Genomic DNA, 22,103 nt, shown 5'->3' with positions numbered 1-22,103 from the left:
GTCCAATTCTGGGCACCGCAATTGAAGGGAGATGTTGACAAGCTGGAAGGCGTCCAGAGGAGGGCGACTCAAATGATCAAGGGCCTGGAGAATAAGCCCTGTGAGGAGCGGTTTAAAGAGCTGAGCATGTTTAGCCTGCAGAAGAGAAGGCTGAGAGGAGACATGATGAGGGCCATGTATAAATATGTGAGGGGAAGTCATAAGGAGGAGCGAGCGAGCTTGTTTTCTGCTGCCCTGCAGACTAGGACGCGGAACAATGGCTTCAAACTACAGGAAAGGAGATTCCACTTGAACATTAGGAAGAACTTCCTCACTGTGAGAAAAAGCTGTTCATCAGTGGAACTCTCTGCCCCAGAGTGTGGTGGAGGCTCCCTCTTTGGAGGCTTTTAAGAAGAGGCTGGATGGCCCACGCTCTGAATGCGATTTTCCTGCTTCTTGGCAGGGGGTCGGACTGGATGGACCACGAGGATTCTATGATTCTATTATTTACATTGTAAGGAAACTTTAAATGGTAAAGAGACTTTATGGACACCCTGGATGGATAGCTAGACAGTTAGATGTCTAATGTACAGTTTATTTATTTATTTATTTACAGCATTTATATTCCGCCCTTCTCACCCCGAAGGGGACTCAGGGCGGATCACATTACACATATAGGCAAACATTCAATGCCTTTTAACATAGAACAAAGACAAGACAAACATAGGCTCCGAGCGGGCCTCGAACTCATTACCTCCTGGTCAGAGTGATTCATTGCAGCTGGTTGCAGCTGGCTTACTCTCCCGCCTGCGCCACTGTATATACATATGGAAAGTAAACTCTCATTTAACCAGCACTCGTGGAGATCGGTAGATGCAGGATAAATTTAGTTTCTGGTTGTTTGATAGCTATTATTGAAAATAGGCCTAATTGATGCTATACCCCATACTGTGCCATTCCATACCAAAAACTCTCTACTGACTTGAATTAATATTGAAATACAGTGATTAAAAGCAAGTTAAGACAAATAAAGAAACTTAACTTCAACTTACATTTTTGTTTAAAATATTTTATTTTAATTCTTAGGTAAAGTTTGTTATGTTTGATTTTTTTTGCCAGTTGCTTGAGCCTTCCAGTTGTTTTAATTCCAGTTAACTGGGAGTCTATTGTATGGTATGTGAACCAAATCTATATCTATATATATTTGGTTCACATATCATACATATGCTGTACTTCTTCAATTCTAAGGCACATTTTTTCCTATATAAATATCTCTAAAATGGGTTGCATCTTAGAATCGCAAGTATACCTGAAGTATTTTTCTTGTTGGTGGTAGTACTGAAATTAGAATGCATCTTATCAATGGTGCCTTACCATTGAAGAAATACAGTGTGCGCGTGCATATCTATCTATCTATCTATCTATCTATCTATCTATCTATCTATCTATATATCTATATATCTATATATCTATATATCTATATCTATCTATCTATCTATCTATATATATATATATATATATATATAGAGAGAGAGAGAGAGAGAGAGAGAGAGAGAGAGAGAGAGAGAGAGAGAGAGAGAGAGAGAATTTTCATTAAAATGTTTCTTGTGTGCTTTTAAATCCTTTACAGTTTACGGTAAACTTATCACAGGGTTTTCTGAGCAACATTTCCTCGGCAAGGCTTTGTCATTGCCCTCCACAGAGGCTGAGAGAATATGACTTCTGCAAGGTCACAGTGCATTTTTATGACTGAGAGGGAATTCAAATCCTGGCCTATAGACTTATAGCCCAATGTTCAAATCACTACACTATGTTTGGTAAAAGCTCTAAAAATAGATAGATAGATAGATAGATAGATAGATAGATAGATAGATAGATAGATAGATAGATATAAAACTATTTATTGGCTAAAATTTATAGACCTATATGTGAGTATATACATAGTATATACATAGGCTCTGTCCAATGCCATAAATGGTTGGTCCTGGCCATGATGGGAAACTTTGATAAACTGTCATTGGATTTGATGTGTGGTTGAAGGTTTTCATGACCGGAATCACTGGGTTGCTGAGTTTTCTGAGCTGCGAGCACTTCTTGGCAGGGAAGGCTCCAGACCTGGAGGTTTGACTGCAGAATGTTACAGAGGCACCGCGTAATCTTTGCCCTTCAAGTTCTGGCAAAACTCCCATTTGGCATGAAGCCGGCTCTGAGCGCCGTCTTCGGAGAGGCCCCCAGAGCTGCAGAGGAAGATTTACCCTAATTGGGTAGCTGAGTTTTTCAGACTGTATGGCCATGTTCCAGAAGCATTTTCTTCTGACATTTCACCCACATCTATGGCAGGCATCCTCAGAGGTTGTCATTGGATTGTTTTGAAGATATGTATCCATTTATTGATCCGCCTGGGAAAGGTGTGTGATCGGAAAGGAATGCAGTAGGTCAGGCAGTCATGGCTGAAATGGGTTTTGATATCACAGCTCCAGTTAATACAATGGGTGCTAGTCCAGTGAATGGGTGCTCAATGGATGCTAAGAGGGGTCCGATATAGTGACAGGGACCAGGAAACGTTCCAAGGAATAAGTCAGACCATATCAGAAAAAAACAGGAAAAGACCCAGAGGCTGTTGCATAAGATCATTATGTCTTCTCAGGGCATTGTGAGAGAATTATGCTCAGGTGTCACCGTCTCCTGAAGTCTGAGGTGTGTAGGGTATGTGTTCCCCATTCCAGGGGGCTTAATGAAAACAATTAAGAAACTAGAAATGCAGTTCATGTGGGCTCCCTAATTCATCCCTGTGGAACCACAGACTAGGCAGTTCATCATTTTGTGGTCCAGTTTTTGACAACATGACGTCAAGTGATTTCCAACTTAGGTTGATCCTACAGTGAGCCTATCATAGGATTTTCCTGACAAGATTAGTTCAGACAGTTTGCTTTCCTCTAAGGCTGAGAAAGTGTGACTTGCCTGGTGGATTTCCATGACTAAGTAGGGGATTGAACCTTGATCTCCAATCAGTTTAGTGCTCAAATTACCTTAGCACACCGGGTCTCTGGAGAGATTGAGATTGAGATTGAGATTGAGATTGAGATTGAGATTGAGAGAGAGAGAGAGAGAGAGAGAGATCTGGTGCCTGATATGAAGTCTGGCCCAAGGGCCATTGCCAATCTAAGTGAATAAATGTTTATGATGGCAGTAGAACTAATTGTGTGGACTCGCATTTCCTGTTAATGAAGTCAACAATTGGAGGCTTGAGGAATCCTATGTATGGAAGTGAGCACCCTATTTTCAATAGCTTTTCAATTCTTACGCCAGTTTGTTTTGAAACATTACTTTGAATGCAAAAAAGTTCTGCCACAATTGCCTTTTCTAATCAGCCTCTTGCCCCACTGGATTAACAACACTGCTGTCAGGAGATTGCTGGTTATTTATTCATTATGGTTGCTCAACTGCAGCTTTATCTTGAGGGATTGTTTCTGTTGTTTACAGCAGGGATGGGTCCTTGTCGTGCTCCAAATGTTCTTGGTCTACATCTGTCATCATCCCGAGCCAGTATAAATTAAAAGGACTTATTGGGTTTGCAATCTAGTGGCATCTTTTCAAAAGGAACAGCCAAAATCCTGTATGTGTAAGCAGTGTAGTTAACAGTGCTCAACTATGAAGCATCTGAGGATTGTGGGGAAATTAAAACAAAGGTAAAAAGCATCCACTAGTCTGAAGCATTAGCAAAAAATGCTGGAAGTTGGAGAAATGCAACCTGTTCTGGACATTAGGAAACAAAAGAAAAGCAGTTTAGGGGAATGGGTGGTAAAGGAAGGGAGTAATGTGTATCATTGGATCTATAGATTCAACTATTCATGGCTTGAAGGTATTTAAAAAAGATAATAATCCAAAAAACCTTGATTTTTCCATTTTAAAGGACACAATTTTACTATGCCATTGTACAGGACCTCAGTATCCATAGATTTTGGTTTCCATGATGAATCCTGCAACCAAACCCCAGTGGATACAGAGGGACAACTGTAGTTGGAGAAACAAGATTATGAATGACTTGAAATCCCAGAGACAGGGAACTCAAACAAGAAAATGTTAAGGAGTGACGTACTTGAGAAACTCCATAGTGTTTATCAAGAGGAAGGCATACAGAGTTCCAGTGCAAAGTAAGATAAGGCTAGGAATGCGTGGTAAGAATACTAAATGGCCAGCGAGGAAACTGGTAGCTCCAGAATAGGGGTAGGCAGCTATCTCAAAAGGTGGGAGTCAAGGAATAGATATTGGGAACAATAAAGGTGCAAGGATGTTGGGAGCAAGGAGCTGGGCTGTGGCACAAATTCACGAGGGCCTTGAAACAGGAGGAGCTGAGCGCTCTTGGCAGAAAGGCAGCATCAATAGGCAGAACTGGAGATGGCAAGCAAGCCAAAGGATATATCTGGTGCCAAACCTTTGACAAGATCACAGTACCTTTTAGAGTTGAATGGAAGAGGGATTCTGCTAGCTGTAGCTTCTCCTACCACTATTCCATTATGGTATGGTAACCATTAGCTAGAAACAAGAAAGGCAAGAACAGCAAAATAAAAATATGGAGGTCTGGGCATGGCTTTAATAATTATCTTAAACTTGCCATTTCTTTTGTTGATGGAATCTTCTTGGCTGAACCTCCTTTTATGAGGTCAAAATTCACTCTTGTTTGTGACACCTATAAGAACAGAATTGTGTTATAATGTGTAGTAACAGAAAAGTAATCGCTCCATTCTGATTAGAATAACAGCAAAAGGCACTCCTCGGGCAGTCTCTTTTTCTGAAGACGGCAGGGAAAAGACATGAATAATCTTTTCAGATGCTTGCAAGCAGCTGACTTCCATATCCCATTGAAAATCATTAGCACAAGTGTCTTACACTCCAGTTTAACGTGTCAGCTTGAATGATTAATGAACATGTCACTATGCTAGTATTAATACCAGTCCTTGATGTATACTATATACAACACCATATACATTTTTTGCCCCTGAAAATATTTTCAGAAACAAAAGAACTTGACACTTCCTAGGTAGGAAGTAGCACCATCACTCATATGCTTCTGATGTCTTGTGAGGGAAGTATATGGGTCTACAATTGCTGTGTCTGGTAATATCAGGTAATATTATTTAAGAGATAATTAATCTTTAACGTAAAATAGGGGGTATTGATTCAGGACTCTCCCAATTTCACATCACCCCAAGAGAAATTTTGAAAGTACAGTATGTGTATTTTCTATCCTGCCCCCATGCAGCATGGGAGATATTTTTCACTTTGGCTCCCAAGCAGCTTCTCTGGGAGGTATCAATCTCAGAATGGCAAGAGAATATTTTTTAATCCTGGCAGACAAGAAGATGCTTTTTCTCTCAGCCTCATCTATGGTCACCATGGATTGTGGAGGAATCAACAGTAAGGGACTGTAATGGGAGAAATATCCCACAACCACAGCTGCCATCACATTTGCCTGATGTTAGCCATATTAATTAAAAAAACACCTCCTTATGGTAGGATCAAACCAATTTATTATAAAGAAGATATAAAAGTAGGACTAAGAACAGAGTATCTCAAAGTTTTCAAATTTCCTTTGAAGGAAAGGTAGTCTGCTGAGAAACTGCAAACAGAGTGATCAAAGTTCAGAATAAAAATCTGGCCATCTTAAAATTCTTTTCACAGGTGTTTATCTATGGAAGATGCATTTCTTGTTTAACGAGCAATGTTGATTGCAAACATGTATTAATTGCATGCTTGATGTGATCACATTGGCCTTTTTACGGACAGCTTTTCATTGCACAATGGCAAGGAAATGTATGTATGCTATACCAGAGGACAGTAGGCACCAATAATTATTGTCTATGCAAGTTTTATGCTCTTGGTTTCGTAACTACTCAATTTAAACTGGCCAAGAACCAGGAATTCTCATTGCATTAATTATTTTGGAGGGTGCTGCCATCTCTACGCAGATGACATGCAAATCCACTACTCGTTTCCATCCGATTCCAAGGAAGCCCCTCGGATGCTGAACCAGTGCCTGGCTGCTGTGGCGGACTGGATGAGGAGGAACAAGCTGAGGATCAATCCTGACAAGACAGAGGCCCTCCTGGTCAGTCACGCATCAGATCGGGGTATCGGGTGCTGGACGGGGTTGCACTCCCCCTGAAATCACAGGTCCGCAGTTTGGGGGTCCTCCTGGACTCAGCGTTGACGCTTGAGGCGCAGGTGTTGGTGGTGGCCGGGAGGGCTTTCGCACAACTAAAACTTGTGCGCCAACTGCGACCATACCTCGTGAAGTCTGACTTGACCACGGTGGTCCATGCTTTAGTTACCTCTAGACTGGACTACTGTAATGCGCTCTATGTGGGGCTTCCCTTGAAGACGGCCTGGAAATTACAATTGGTCCAGCGTTTGGCTGCCAGATTAATAACTGGGGCGAGTTACAGGAAAAGATCCACTCCCTTGTTCAAGGAGCTCCACTGGCTGCCGTTTATTTTCCGGTCCCAATTCAAGGTGCAGACCATCACCTATTGTCAGGACCCAGGCTGCAGAGCACCAATAACCATGCGCAGAGACCAGAATCTATCTAATATCTTTATTAAAGGAATATATAAAGTCAATAAAAACAAGTGAAGAATATAGTTCAGAAGTAGACCTCTCAGGAAAGGTCAAATATAGTCCAGGAAAACAATGTCCAATATGAGATATTAGAGTCCAAAGTTATAATCCAATAACCGAAACACACACTTTGCCAAGCAAAGTGTGGGGAAATGACAAGGTCCTTTAGTCCAATGGAGCTTGACAACAAGGCTGGAAAACAAACTAGATTCTTGGCATACAAGACTTGATACGAGGCAACAAGAAGCAAGAAGCAAGAACAAGGTCCGTGGCGAGGTCCGGGGAACAAGGCAGGCTTGGAACTTGGTCCTGGAACAAGGAACTGGAGTTGCGTAGTCCACACACGATCTCACTCCTGAAGCTGACGAATTGACTCCGCAAGGATTTCCTTGCGGTAAAACACCTATATAGGATCTTGTTTTCCCGCCAAGGAACACTTTCCCTGGAGAACAAGAAGTGAAACCCAAACTGTGTCCAGATGCATGACTCCTTAGAATTTCCCAAGGGAAACAGGCTTAATCAGCTAATTGTCTGGCAGCGATTCTGAGAGAGCGGCGATTAGCCTCCCTCGCCCCTCTATCTCTATTATAATTGTCTTTCCGAGAAAACGGGGGAGAATTCTGCCCAAGGCTTGTTTGGCTGGATTCTTGAGGGCAAACATCCTGCAGGTGCAGGGGCTCCGTTTCTGGCTGAAACGGTGTAAATCCCATGTTTTCCTCTTCGTCTGTCACCATAGTACTTGGAACGGAACTACAAGGCCCATGAGACATCACACTATCCCCCTCCTCAAGGCCCCTCTCCAAAATGGGCCCTCTTCCCGAGGTGCGGGGTCGCGGCTTGGCAGGGTAGGCCTGATGGAAGCGGCGGACTAAATCGGGGGCATGGACTGTGGAAGCGTCTTCCCAAGAGCGTTCTTTGGGCCCAAAACCCACCCAGTCAATGAGATACTGAAGGCGGCGGCGATGAAAGCGAGAATCCAAAATGTCCTGAACCTCGAATTCCTCCTCCCCGTCCACCAAAACAGGGGCGGGGGCCGGCTGGTCCACATCGGGGTGTACTCCATCCGCCGGAAGGAGCAGGGAACGATGAAACACCGGATGAATGCGCATGGAGCGCGGAAGTTGCAGTTTGAAAGTCACGGGGTTAAGTTGCGCCACCACTGGGTAGGGACCAATGAAACGGGCATCTAACTTCCGGCAGGGACGGTGGGAGGGCAAAAAGCGAGTGGATAATAGAACCCGATCTCCTACCTTGATCTCGGGGCCGGCCTGGCGATGACCGTCAGCGTGGCGTTTATAGTCCTCCTTGGCTTGATCCAGTTGCTGGTGCAAGAGTTGTTGCACCGCTGTGAGTTCTTGCAGCCAGTCCTCTGCTGCGGGGACTTCTGAGGTTTCAATGATAGAAGGGAAGAAACGTGGATGGAATCCAAAGTTTGCAAAGAACGGGGTTTCTTTAGTTGAAGCCTGGACACCGTTGTTGTAGGCAAACTCTGACAGCGATAATAGGGAGGCCCAATTGTCCTGTTGATAGTTCACATAACAGCGAAGGTATTGTTCCAAAGTGGCACTGGTGCGCTCAGTTTTCCCGTCCGTTTGGGGATGGTGAGCTGAAGATAAACGAGAGTCTATGCCCAATAGTTTCTGTAGTGCCTTCCAGAAACGAGAGGTGAATTGAGATCCACGGTCTGTGACTAAACTCTTGGGCAATCCATGTAGTCTGAAAACATGCTGAAGGAATAAATCTGCAGTCTCTTTGGCCGTGGGGAGGCCATCGCAGGGAATGAAATGGGCCAACTTGGTAAAAAGGTCCACCACCACTAGGATCGTGGTGAATCCAAGGGAGGGTGGTAGGTCAGTGATAAAATCCGCGGAAATTATCTCCCATGGGCGAGATGGAGTAGGAAGGGGATGCAGTAGCCCTGTCGGCTTCTCCCTTCTTGTCTTGGAACGCTGGCATACCGGGCAGGTATTGACATATTTCTCCACATCTTTGCGGATCTTGGGCCACCAGAAATCTCGTAGGATCAAGTGCATGGTTTTAAAAAGTCCAAAATGCCCTGCTGGCTTGCAGTCATGACACAGATGAAGTGCCCTTTCTCTACCTGGACCTGGAGGGATGTAAACATGATTCCTGTAGCACAGTAGCCCATCCTTAAGTGAAAAAGGGAAACTTAGTCCTTGGCGAAACTGTTCTTGAGCCCAGGCATCTGCCTGCTGACTGGCTCTAATTTCTTGAGCGCAAAGGGGTTCTGGATTAGAAGGAGTTGGTTCAATTGAAGTGGATTTGGTGTTTCCCACTGTGAGCGTGGCAAAGTTCTCGGGCTGCAGCAATCGAGATTCGAAGGTCTCTCTGCGTCTTGCAGCATACTCTGGTTTCCGGGATAGAGCATCTGCCTGCTTGGTCTGAGCCGGGGTTACATAATGGATCTGGAAGTCAGAACGTTCAAAGAATAAAGCCCAGCGCTGTTGCCTTTGATTTAGCTTCCGTCCGGTCCTTAGGTGTTCCAAATTTCTATGATCAGTGTGAACCTCAATGGGAAATTTGGCCCCTTCTAACCAATGTCTCCAATTTTCAAAGGCTGCCTTTATGGCCAAAAGTTCTTTCTCCCACTGGTTGCATGAGTACAGCCCCAATTGCCACATCGGAGGCGTCAGCCTGCACAACAAAAGGGGTTTTAGGATCAGGATGCTGTAGAATTGGCTGGGTCGTGAATAACTTCTTTAGTTGCTGGAACCCTTTCTCTGCTTGCTCCATCCAGCGGAAAGGCTGTTTTCCACGGATGCAGCTGGTGATTGGGTCAGACCAGCGGGCAAAGTCTGGGATGAATTTGCGGTAGTAGTTCGCGAACCCCAAGAAGCGTTGCACTTCCTTCTTGTTGGTTGGCGCCCGCCATTCCAATACTGCTGAAACCTTTGCCGGGTCCATGGAGAGCCCTAGTGGCGAGACACGGTATCCCAGGAAGTCTACCTCTTGTAGATCAAAAGCGCATTTTTCCAACTTGGCATATAGTCCATGATCCCGCAATCGTTGTAACACCATTCTGACGTGTTTCTCATGCTCCGATTGTGATCTAGAAAACACCAAAAAATCGTCCAAGTATATGATCAAGAACCGATCTAGATAATCCTGGAAAATATCGTTGACAAAATGCTGGAATGTTGCGGGAGCTCCGGATAATCCGTAATTCATGACCAGGGACTCGAATAATCCGAATTTGATCTGGAAAGCGGTTTTCCATTCGTCCCCCTCCCTGATGCGAACTAGATTGTAAGCCCCCCGTAGATCCAGCTTGGTGTAAACCTTGGCCCCTCGAAGCCGGTCTAATAGGTCCGAGATCAAAGGCAGGGGGTAGCGGTTCCACTTCGTGATATTGTTCAATGCTCTATAGTCCACAACCAAGCGTAGGTCCCCTGACTTCTTTTTCACAAACATCACCGGGGAGGCAGCTGGGGATTGAGAGGGTCTGATGAATCCCTTGCGAAGATTTGACTCTATGAACTCCCTGAGAGCTTCTTGCTCTGGTTCAGTCAGGGAGTAGAGATGTCCTCGCGGGATCGGGGCCCCCTCCACCAAGTCAATGGCACAGTCGTAGGGTCTATGTGGGGGTAGTTTCTCGGCTTCCTTTTCATTGAAAACATCCCAAAAGTCTGAATATTTCTTGGGCAAGGTGATGATGGGTTCAGCGTCTGTGGCATGGCAAACCTTGGCTACTAGACAATGGTTTTGGCAATATTTTGAAGCAAACTGTAGTTCTCTGTTGGTCCAGGAGATGTTTGGGTCGTGGAGCGTCAGCCATGGAATTCCCAAAATCACAGGGAAGTGGGGCACCTCGGTAACGAAGAAGGAAATCTCTTCCATGTGTTCCCTTATCCACATTCTGGTGGGTTCAGTCCATTGACTTACTGGACCCGTCTTTAGGGGACGGCCATCAATAGCCTGCACCACCTGGGCGTTCTTGAAATCGTGATATTGTAATCCCAGAGAGTCGGCATACTCTCTATCAATGAAATTGTTTGTTGCTCCTGAGTCTATCATGGCATGGATCATGACGGGTCCTTTTTTCGCTGACCACAACGTGACCACTAGGAGAAATAGGACCCCGGTTTGCGGCTCTTGAGTGGGGTTTTTGACCGGGTTGGCGAGCCTCTCTACGCCCGGTCGCTGGCTTCCCCCGCCGGCTTTGCTCCAGCCGCCTCGGCCGTCTCCGTCTCCGCGGAGGACGCCGCCGCCAAGCGAGCGGCGGGCTTTCTCTTGGCTGGACATTCTCTGGCGAAGTGGCCCCCGTTCCCGCAGTACCAACAGAGGTTTAAACGTTGGCGGCGGGCCTTTTCGGCAACATCTAGTCTGGGGCGCACATTGCCCAACTGCATTGGCTCCTCCTCGCTTCCTCTGGGGTATGGGGCTGGTGGTGGGGGTCTCCACACTGGACGTGGCTGAATACTGGCGGAAGCGGGAGGTTTCACTCCGGCTCTTCCACTCTGGCCTCGGAGCCACTGTTTTTTGTTGGCAAGCAGGACCGGCTCGTAAACATTGATCGATAAGTCTCTCAAGAGAATTTGGAGGTTCCACCTTGGAGATTTCTTCCTGCATCTCGATGTTGAGACCCTCACGAAACTGTCCTCTGAGGGCTATATCGTTCCAACCGGTGTTTTGGGCCAGCACTCGGAACTCGGCTATGTACTGGGACAACGGCCTGTCCCCTTGGAAAAGGCGCCGGAGTTTATGGCCGGCCGCCTCCACGTTGTCCTCGATCCCCCATGTCGCCTTGAGGTGATTCAGGAAGTTTTGCGCGGAACTTAGGTGCATGGAGCCCGCATCAAATAGCGCCATCGCCCAATTGGCCGCTGGCCCTTCTAGAAGACTGTAAATCCACGCCACCTTGACTTCTTCTTGGGGAAACTCGGCTTGACGGGCTTCTATGTACGCCTGGCATTGGCGACGGAAAACATGAACCTTGGAGGCTTCTCCAGAAAACTTGGTTGGAAGCGCTAGGCCAGGGAGCCGGACACCGCGTTCCTTTAAGCCCCGTATTTCTCCCTCCTGTGTTCGGAGGGTATCTCGGATCCTGTCGAATTCGTCCTTGGAAATGGTGTAGCTGAGTGGTTGGGCTTCCGCCCTGGTTCCTGTAGACATTCTGGTCTAGGTTAATTGGTGCTTAGGGTGGCGGAGTCAAACTGTCAGGACCCAGGCTGCAGAGCACCAATAACCATGCGCAGAGACCAGAATCTATCTAATATCTTTATTAAAGGAATATATAAAGTCAATAAAAACAAGTGAAGAATATAGTTCAGAAGTAGACCTCTCAGGAAAGGTCAAATATAGTCCAGGAAAACAATGTCCAATATGAGATATTAGAGTCCAAAGTTATAATCCAATAACCGAAACACACACTTTGCCAAGCAAAGTGTGGGGAAATGACAAGGTCCTTTAGTCCAATGGAGCTTGACAACAAGGCTGGAAAACAAACTAGATTCTTGGCATACAAGACTTGATACGAGGCAACAAGAAGCAAGAAGCAAGAACAAGGTCCGTGGCAAGGTCCGGGGAACAAGGCAGGCTTGGAACTTGGTCCTGGAACAAGGAACTGGAGTTGCGTAGTCCACACACGATCTCACTCCTGAAGCTGACGAATTGACTCCGCAAGGATTTCCTTGCGGTAAAACACCTATATAGGATCTTGTTTTCCCGCCAAGGAACACTTTCCCTGGAGAACAAGAAGTGAAACCCAAACTGTGTCCAGATGCATGACTCCTTAGAATTTCCCAAGGGAAACAGGCTTAATCAGCTAATTGTCTGGCAGCGATTCTGAGAGAGCGGCGATTAGCCTCCCTCGCCCCTCTATCTCTATTATAATTGTCTTTCCGAGAAAACGGGGGAGAATTCTGCCCAAGGCTTGTTTGGCTGGATTCTTGAGGGCAAACATCCTGCAGGTGCAGGGGCTCCGTTTCTGGCTGAAACGGTGTAAATCCCATGTTTTCCTCTTCGTCTGTCACCATAGTACTTGGAACGGGACTACAAGGCCCATGAGACATCACACTATCCCCCTCCTCAAGGCCCCTCTCCAAAATGGGCCCTCTTCCCGAGGTGCGGGGTCGCGGCTTGGCAGGGTAGGCCTGATGGAAGCGGCGGACTAAATCGGGGGCATGGACTGTGGAAGCGTCTTCCCAAGAGCGTTCTTCGGGTCCAAAACCCACCCAGTCAATGAGATACTGAAGGCGGCGGCGATGAAAGCGAGAATCCAAAATGTCCTGAACCTCGAATTCCTCCTCCCCGTCCACCAAAACAGGGGCGGGGGCCGGCTGGTCCACATCGGGGTGTACTCCATCTCACCCCGAGTTTTAACTTAGTGTTCATGTGGCCCGCCCTTATTTTATTGTTTTTCTGATTTTGCGTAATGTAGTGTATATTATCTTTTATTGTATTGTTCAATGTGTTATGACTTGTTGTTCTATTTATATTCTGTTATATTGTATTGCTCTGGGCATGGCCCCATGTAGCCGCCCCGAGTCCCCGCTGGGGAGATGGTGGCGGGGTATAAATAAAGTTTATTATTATTATTATTATTATTATTATTTATTTATTCCTGGTTTTAGTATTGTACAGAGGCCATGGATTGTGTTGGTAGTGTCTCTTAATATGAAAAGGCTGAGGAGATTTCATAATTTGCAAATCTGAAGTGCCTGACAATCTTTTTAACATAAAGATTTGTTAAAAGAAAAAGAATATCAGTACTTTGAGGGAACTAAGCTGATTTCTAGAACTTGACAGGCAAGGTCTCTTTGATACGCAAGAGCCCAACCACCAATACACCCATGGCCCAGAGGGAAAGATAAAAGAAAAAAGTTAACTTCATATATTCAGTACAAATGTTTATTTTTGCAATGAGAACTGCACAAAAAACCTTTAGTATATAAGTGAAAACTCTATGAATTCCCTTCTACAAATGTCTAAAGTGTTTAATACAAGTTTCAAATTCACTGACATAATTATCTGCCAAGCGTTCCGTGCATTAAGTACAGGGGATTGTACGTTTCTCTTAATTCATTTGTACAGGACCCAAGAAGGGAGGAAAAAAATAACCAAGGTACATCATTTAGGCTAGACTCCTACAGCTAATATCTGTAATTGTTAAAATCATACAATGGGGATGAGGGAATAGGGGGAAATTAAATATGTTTCAGTTTGAATGACAACCAAATTATAAACACAAAACATCTCATAAAAACAGAAAAAACACAAGAATTGCAAAAAAATACCTTTGGCAGAAAAAAAAAATCATTCTCCAACTAATGATACCACTCTATGTTCATCATTCAGAAATGTGTGAAAATAAAAGCCCAAGTACAGCTTAAAAAAATTAAAGTAGATAGGTGCAAGCTTGTAAACATTTCAAGAAGTTTGCAAAAGAGAAAGTGAGCAGAAGAAAGGAGTAAGAGGAACAAGACAGCTGAGTAAGCCACCAATCTAAAAAAGGCTACCACTACTTGGAACTCTCAACTACTGACAAGAAAGGTTTGGCAAGTGTCAAATGCAAAAAGAGGGTTAAACATTAAAAAAGGACTACTACTGACTGAACACAGAGGGTGTTGTTCTTTGCATACATATAAATTATATACTTTTAAAATTTTACAACCGAGGGTGCTCTCTTGGTAGAAGTTCCAGCATCTCCATTTTCTTATGCCTTTCATTTTTGTCAGTATGGTGCAACTTCATTATGTACAATTTGTGATGAGCTCACATGTGATTCACTCTTACAGCGGATGTGCACGTAAAGTACCCCGAAAACCCTGAGCTTAAAATTAAAGGAGGGAGATGATCATCCAAAGTGCTTCGTAAAAAAGGTGGCAGGGTGGGGAGGAGAGATGTGGGGGCAAGGAATACTGTGAGAAAGGGCTAGCAATGAAAACGTGGGGGTCAGAACACGTTCAGAGGGGAAGCGGAAGTCCCTACCTCTGCATCATGAATTTGCCCAAGAGCCAAGAAGAGAAGATTAAGGCCGGTTGTATGAACCTGTGGTAGAGAGGATACACCTGGGGGTGCAGGAAAGAGAAGGGGATGTAAGGGGCTCTTTCTATCCAAGTATGATTGCAGCTGTAGTTATATTAGCCCCCTTTTCCTGACGGTTCCTGGGATACCAATTAAAATCAAGGGTTAATCCATCAGCTAAGCTTTCGTAAAGAACTGATGTGATCTGGATATTTAATCTGCTCCAAAGCGATGATGTCCAGCAATTCAAGGATGGAAGCTATTCTTACACCCAACCCAGCATGCTGAGACTACCTTTATGTTGGTCTAGAAAAGGAACCACTACATGCTTCCAAGCAAGTGGTGACTCCAGGACTGGATGCTCCTGTCAGGAACCCAGCATCTTCCTGAGCACACAACTGCATTTTCAAATCTAAGGGCAGTTATTGGCGGTGAGCCTAGTTTACTTCTGATATGAACCGACTGTGCTTGGAGACAAAAGGGCAGACGTCTGCTGGCTTTCTCAAGAATGACACCTACCAGGAAGAAGGAGGGCAGCACAGTAAAAATTTTACTTGCTTAAACAATGCACTCTAATAGAAAGCTTTAATTATCATCTACTCACATACTTTTAGCAAGATAAGGCCAAATAGCCTTTGGAGAAGCTATATGGAGAATTCTGCTCATTCTGCCATCTTTCTTAAAGTACCCAACTTCTAATGATGTAGAATTGAAAGGCACCTTGAGGTAAAAGTTCAGCATGATGATTGACTGCTCACAAGAATGCCAAAGGAACACTGGCCCTTAAATTCAATTTGCCCTCTTGGTAGATGGCTGCTATACTGAATTATCAATACTGATATGCAATCACGCATCTCTGCTGTTTAAGGGCAAAAGATTCAGCTGCAAGTTGAAAGACCAAGTCGGACTGAGAACAGAGAACATACGGTCTAATATACCATCTGGCAGTGGCGGCCTACAGTCTTGATGCTGTGCAGAAGTTGACATTGCACTTCTGGCTGCCGAGAGATCTGAGAACAAGGCTGGAAAGGACTGTAGGTTTCAATAACAATGTTTACTATAGGCAAGTTTGACTTCTTTAGGTATCCCATTTCACTTCTTCCAATATAGTAAAGATAGCAGAATAAACTTATAGTATAAAATATAGCTACTTAACTTATATTCAATCCTGTCCTCTTCATAATGTATGGATTATATAAGACAAGGTTGAGTTGATCTCTGAATTAGGCCAACTAGTCTTCAACTAGGCAGTCTTTACTGGATACACTATTTTAATCTCATGGGAAGGAAGAGGAGAGATGATGGTGAGCTTAAAACTTTTGGCTGAAGGTTCTGAAGTGATGTTGGCTGAGATTTTAGACAAGAGTGACAGCTCTCTCTACAATGCTTGCTAAGCAATGGGCTTAGCGAGAATAAGCGCACTGTGTAACAGTGTTTAATTGACAGCCCAACGCCACAGACCCAGACTAAAGACAATTTAAAGTCAGAACACTCATATTTTGTCAAGAGAAATAGCAAGACCAAGGCTATTTGTAAGCTTTAAACTGTTGAATCCTTTGGCCAGCGGTTCTCACCAGAAGACAGGTGTGGATCAAAAGAATGGGAAATTGAAATGCTGCCTCCTCCCGGTCCCCCATATTCAGTTGTTTCTCATAGGGTCAGCATCAACTAATCCAAATGCCCCTAATCTTATATAGCTCAGCAAAGCTTAAAAGAAAAGCTTACTGATAACATGGGCCTTGTCCAAGGTTTGGAGGAATATCATTCAGAAGAATTAAGACAAATGTTCTTAATCTCTTTTCATTCACATAGAAGTGGGGGGATTTTTGCTGCCAGAAGCTACATCATGCTCTCTTTGAGATTTACCACAGCAGGAAGAAGAGTAACTGAGACCAATTTCTGTGTGTTCTCCTATATTTGGCTTAGTGCTACAGTGTGAAATCAACCAAGTCTATGTTGAGAAGGCACTAAACTGCTTGTCTTTTTCAATTTCTATGGATTTTCTTGTTTTAGTACTACTATTCTCTGGGCTAAGCCTTCGCTAGGTTGATTACAAGATAGAAATTCTGCTTATAGTGACTGGAGAACATCTTTCCCCGCTAAAGCAAGACAGCTGGAAGGAACATGCTATGCTCTGTAGCCTTACATCTTAGATAATTTCATCACAAGCAGGATTGAAAGAAAAATGTCAGTACGACACCAACTTTAAAAAAGAAGAGATGAGTTTATTCCATGATCAGTACAGACCAAATGCATATTCACCATATTAAAGTAAAACCAATTAATTACTCCAGAGATTGGCCAATACTGACACACCAGTATTGTACTGTATAGTGGGTATTTATGGCACATAAACGTGGAACAAGTCAAAGAGCAAAATCAAAATAACACGCTAATGGTGCTGGGAAAATTATGAATGACAGTGAAAGACGACTCAACTGAAGACAAAAGGAGCAGGTCTTCCTTCCTGCTGATTCAAATCTGCTCCCAGCTTTCAGAACTGCTCCTTGCTGTATAAAAACTAATTTTTAACAGACTTCATGACATTAAAAAACCCAAAATGTAGTTTTCTTGTATTACAGTTAAAAAATATAGACTAAAAGTCTGGAACTGAGCAAAATATAAGCAGTGTCTTTACAGAGTTTGGTGAGTTCACCAATAAAACTCAAACAAATATATGCCAACTATATTCACTATACAATACAGCCACAGTCAAACACTATTGACAGGGTGGTCGCTTCCCCTGGTGCTAATGCTTTCCCCACTCCACTCCACTCTGTGATGAAGAGACAAGAATATCCACTCAGGAGTCGAGCAGTGGCAATTTGTCTGGAGGAAAATAAACAGACGGAAAGAAACTGACTTTGGTTGGTAGTCTAGCTCAGATTCCTGGACTTCCACACAATGCTAAAACAAGAAATCTCACTCAAAAGGCCAGTTACACTTGACACCTCCACTAAATTATTCCCTTTTTCACAAGCGAACACTTACAGAGAATGGCTCCCAGCTAGAGGCTTGCGGGAAGTTTAGTTAAAGGCAAAGCCAGTGATGAAAGGGCCCCAAACGGCTTGTGTGTCTTCCCTGCTGAAGCCCAGGCAGATTCTTCCTGTACACTGCCTCTCTATGCAGAGTGTCTTGTGCTGGCGGCACATAGCATTGGAGAGTCAAAGACATTCTGTAACCCAGAACTCTTTTGAATAGAAAAAGGGTGAACAGCATAAAGTCCTGGATATACTGCAAGTAAGTTTGGCATAGAGAATATCAAGTGATCAGGGCACCCTTCCCAGCGACTGCATGTCCACAGACTCAAACCTAGCACTGGGGTTGGCTTGTCTTGGTCTCTCTTTCTTCAGTGATGTGTGTGTGAGTGTGAGGTGGGGGTGGCCGGTGGGGGAGAAAGTCAAATCGTAAGGCAGACTCTGCTGATCCATCTATCCATCCATCCATCCGAGGCCGCAACTGTCACACATGCAGAAAGGCTGCAGGAATGCTTTCTTCCCAGCCGCCAACAACACTGTGGAGAGTCAAGGGTTTGCCGGGAAATTAAGGAGTCAGGCGAAGAAAACTAGGTGCCATTAGAAAAGATTCTCTTCAAATATTGCCAACAAATCACTCTGGAAATTCATGTCAATAGTAGCTGCCATCTGGACAGGGAAAAAAGGAAAGAAAGACATTATCAACTTTTTAAAATGGCTTGTAGGTATAGCTTGAAAAGGCACATAAATGATGTTATCACATTTTCCAATCCAGCATTTTTTATCTTATTGAAGTACTAGCAAAATGACATCAGTAACAAAACCTAACAATTTTACAGGGGGAAAAAGTGTACCAGTCCCTGCATATTATTTCTCAAAAAAATAAATAAGAATTTTCAATGTTTATGTGAAATCTCTGGTCCCCAGATTAGAAAGTAATAGTTAATAAATGAATAATAGTTTTTTTTACTATTCAACTAAGACGTATGCCTCCATAGGTCCAGACAGGACCATACAGGAAATGCAAACTCTCCCATCTCTGCCAAAATTGCACAGAATTGCAGTGCTCTCTGGACCATCCTACAAAAAATTTGTGAACATCCTGTGGCTCCTCCCTGATGATGTGATGGCAACAGTCTTTGGGAGCAGTGGCTCCCAAAGTGGCCCATTTAAGGTGGAACTGGCCATGTTGTCCAAATACTTGATCACCATCTCCCAAAGCAGTTACTATACTCCCAACTCAAGAATGGAGAATGGTGGACAGGAAAAGAGATTTAAAGATGGACATAAAGCCAACCTTAAAAACTGGCATATACACCGAGAACTGGGATTACCTGGCCTAACTGGAGGTCAGCTGTTACCAATGTAGGGAGAAAAGGAAAAACATGCCAAGAGGAAGGTGTGTCAAGCCAACACTGACCGGGACTGTCTTCCACCTGGAAATTGATGTTCTCACTGTGGAAGAATATGCGGATCAAGAATAGGTCTTGACATCACCTGTAGACCCACCAAGAAGACCCTACACTTGGAAGGCAATCGTACTTGGACACGAGTGATCGCTGATGACTGCCAAAATGCTGCACTTAAAAACTTCTAGAGTTCAGAAAGGAACCATATGTGTGATTTCACAGAAATCACGAAGAAGCTTAATTTTTCCAGGTTCTTTCTATTATCTTCTATACTAGATGCAAACTATTCCATAAAAACCATGTATTCTGTCCAAACCAAATCTTAAAATGAGATGTTCATTATGAAACGGGGAGAGAAAAAGGAAAAAGATATACACTTACAGAGGTGGTGGGGAAAACCAGAAAACGGTGAGATTGTTTCAATGAACATGTCATTTGACATCCAGTTCTACAAGAGACCCCCTCAACGCTTTGTGTGTTATTTCACACTTGCTTTTCTTCCTTTGGCTAAAGGGAAATCAAATGCACTATCTTCTCTTTTCTCCTGTATTTTAAAAGGATCCGGATGTTATTTTATCTAATTTATATTGAGAAAGGTACACATTGTTTATCAATGATTTAATGCAGAAACCTGGACAAGCTTAGGAGTCCACTGAATTCACTAGGACTTGTCCAAAGGTGACTTTGGATACTTAGGCCTACTCAGAGAAAGCTTGAGAATCTCTTGTCACAAAAGTGAGCAAATACACTGTTGCACCAAAAATGGTACTTTCCCACTTAGCCTTCCCATGCACACCCCAACACTCCCTCGCTTACTGCCTCTCTGCGCCTTCGTTCCTGCTCTCGTTTTCTGAGCATCTCTCTCTGTTGGTCCAGCATGGACTGAGAAGTGTGGGGCTGAGAGCTCTGCGCTTGAGGAGCGGAGGCTGTGGCTGACACCTGCGGCGGGGGCTGGGGCTGCTGTGGTGGGGGTGGTGGGGGAGGTTGATGCTGGGGCTGCTGCTGCTGCTGCTGTTGCTGCTGCTCCTGGCGCCGCCGGACTTCTTCATGAACTCGGCGAGCTTGCTCCAGTGCATCCTCCTCTTCACGACTCCTGTTCAAAATCAGAAGCACCACTGAATTCACCGAGTGATCCCTAAAGCCATCCCACAGCATAAAGGAAATCACGGACACCACCAAGCAAAAGAATACTGGTTAGAAGACACTGCTGTTGGACACTTGGTTAATAATGAACATACTTGATAACTAATTAAAAAAAACCCGGATATAATTTCTATTGTATCTGTACTAGAAAAAAAAATCTACCTGTTGAAACTATCCTTGCCAAATTGTCCTATCATGCAATTTGTTGAGTCATTACTGCTAGCCCAACAAGTCATACAATATTTTGGGCAGGACTTGATATTGGGGCAAGTGTTCTTGCAATAGAAAGCTTCACATTCTTAAGCTGAACTAGATTCTGGGAATAAAAAGAGTTCTCATATTAATGACTGGAAAACCTTTATAATGAAAATATTATTCCAGTTGCAGTGAGTATGTTCCCCTGTCATCAGGGAGACAGGTTCTTTATCAGCAGCATGGCCAAACATCAATAGCTATCTAGTAGCAAAATAAAGGTTATTTTATTTTGCTATCTAGTAGACCCTACTACATAGTTTATGCTTCAGTCTGGGAAATCAAGGTTACAGAGACATCTGAGAAGGGACTGAGGGAGTAAACCACTCTTTTAGCAACTTGCCCTTCCTGTTCTCATACCTATTAGAGCAGGAGATGGGACTTGTCTCTACAGTTCCATTTCCTTTGTTTTTATCCCACATTAACCCTGGGGACCCATCTTTCAGTTGCCTTGCCTGAGGGATTCACTCCATTATACTGCTATAGAGTTTGGAGTGTTGGCCCTGGGTTAGTCCATGCATAATGTATTGCTTAGGAAACCAATTCAGCCACTTACTGTGAAAGGACACTGGAACTCATCAGTTAAAAACAGTGCCCACTGGGATCTCACCTATAATGGAAAGTTGAGCAAAGCACCCACCCGCAGGACACAGGTTCCTCACCTCATTCGCTCCTGCTCCCGCCGCTGCCGCTCCTTCTCCTTCTCTGCTTGCTCTGCCTGAGCTTTCAAGGCCTTCTCTCGCTCTTCTTTTTCCCGTGCTGCCCTCCTGAAGTGCTCAAAGCTGTCACTGCTTGATTTTGCCGTAGAGGATGGTGCAGTGGGATGCTTCTGCACTAAGCTCGCCCAGGAGCCCATATTCTTTATCTTCAGGTCCTGTGGAGGAAAGAAACGGCAGCATGAGAACTGAACTGGTGGTATGGCCCGCAAACGAAACAGAAAGACAAATTAATCACTCTTTTGAGTTTTCTACTGCATACAGGTAACAAAGTTTAAGCTGGGTGATTTGATAAAAAGAAAATTCCTTCTGTCTTACTTAGATCAGATGTAGCTTGAAATTATTATTGAAAACCTTGTTCAAAACATAAATAAGAGGGATGAATTGTGCTCAAGTGGTGTAAGTGTCAGGATCACTGTAGCAGCCTGGAGCTGGCTGTTTCGGTTCCCTGCCATAAAGAAGGGAGATGGGGGAAAGGGAGGCTGGGTACAAGACAGTGTAGAAAAGACATCGGTTTTGTGAGGGAATTAGGAATTGAAGCTAACAGACTGAGTGCACAGTGTTTGGCCACTAGAGGGCGGATGGGAGTTGGGCTGATACAGTGTTCCCTCACTACTTTGTGGTTCACTTTTTGCGGATTCGCTGTTTCACAGTTTTTCAATAACCTCTAAAAGAATATAAATCATAAAAATTATAATTTACAACCTAAGGAAGGGAGAAAAGAGAAGCCGAAGGGAGAGAAAAGGAGCCCAAGTGGCAACGGGAGGAGAAGGAGGCGATTTATCAACACACGATTGGTTGCGAAAGACTTAAAATAGTGTATTACTACTAAAATAACGTATAAATATATAGCATCCCTACTTCGCAGATTTTCACTAATTACGTGTGGTCCTGGAACCTAACCCCCGCGATAAGTGAGGGAACACTGTATTACTGGGTGTTTGAGCGGGAAATCTTTAGAGCTGTTATTCAGTGATGTGGGAAGACGGAAATAAATCAGTTGTCTTTAGTGAATTGTTGTTGTG

General features: G+C 44.1%; 1 protein-coding gene across 5 annotated transcripts in view; it reads right to left on the bottom strand.

The window, feature by feature from the left end:
* Window positions 1-13,453: 13,453 nt before the first annotated feature.
* The window catches only part of brd4 (bromodomain containing 4), a 98,444-nt gene continuing 89,794 nt past the window's right edge, over window positions 13,454-22,103 (bottom strand). For all 5 annotated transcript variants that reach the window (XM_016991283.2, XM_008104246.3, XM_003217146.4 and 2 more), the window contains exons 19-21: window positions 21,025-21,236; window positions 19,784-20,060; window positions 13,454-18,227 (exon numbers count right to left, since the gene is read on the bottom strand). In XM_016991283.2, coding sequence (XP_016846772.1) covers window positions 18,159-18,227; window positions 19,784-20,060; window positions 21,025-21,236 — 558 coding nt within the window. In that variant the 3' untranslated portion in view covers window positions 13,454-18,158. The remainder of the gene's footprint in view (window positions 18,228-19,783; window positions 20,061-21,024; window positions 21,237-22,103) is intronic.

This window comes from Anolis carolinensis, chromosome 2 (genome assembly GCF_035594765.1).
Source record: "Anolis carolinensis isolate JA03-04 chromosome 2, rAnoCar3.1.pri, whole genome shotgun sequence".
Lineage (NCBI taxonomy): Eukaryota > Metazoa > Chordata > Lepidosauria > Squamata > Dactyloidae > Anolis > Anolis carolinensis.
Note: the sequence above shows the minus strand (reverse complement) of the source record. Positions and strands in the feature narration are given on the sequence as shown.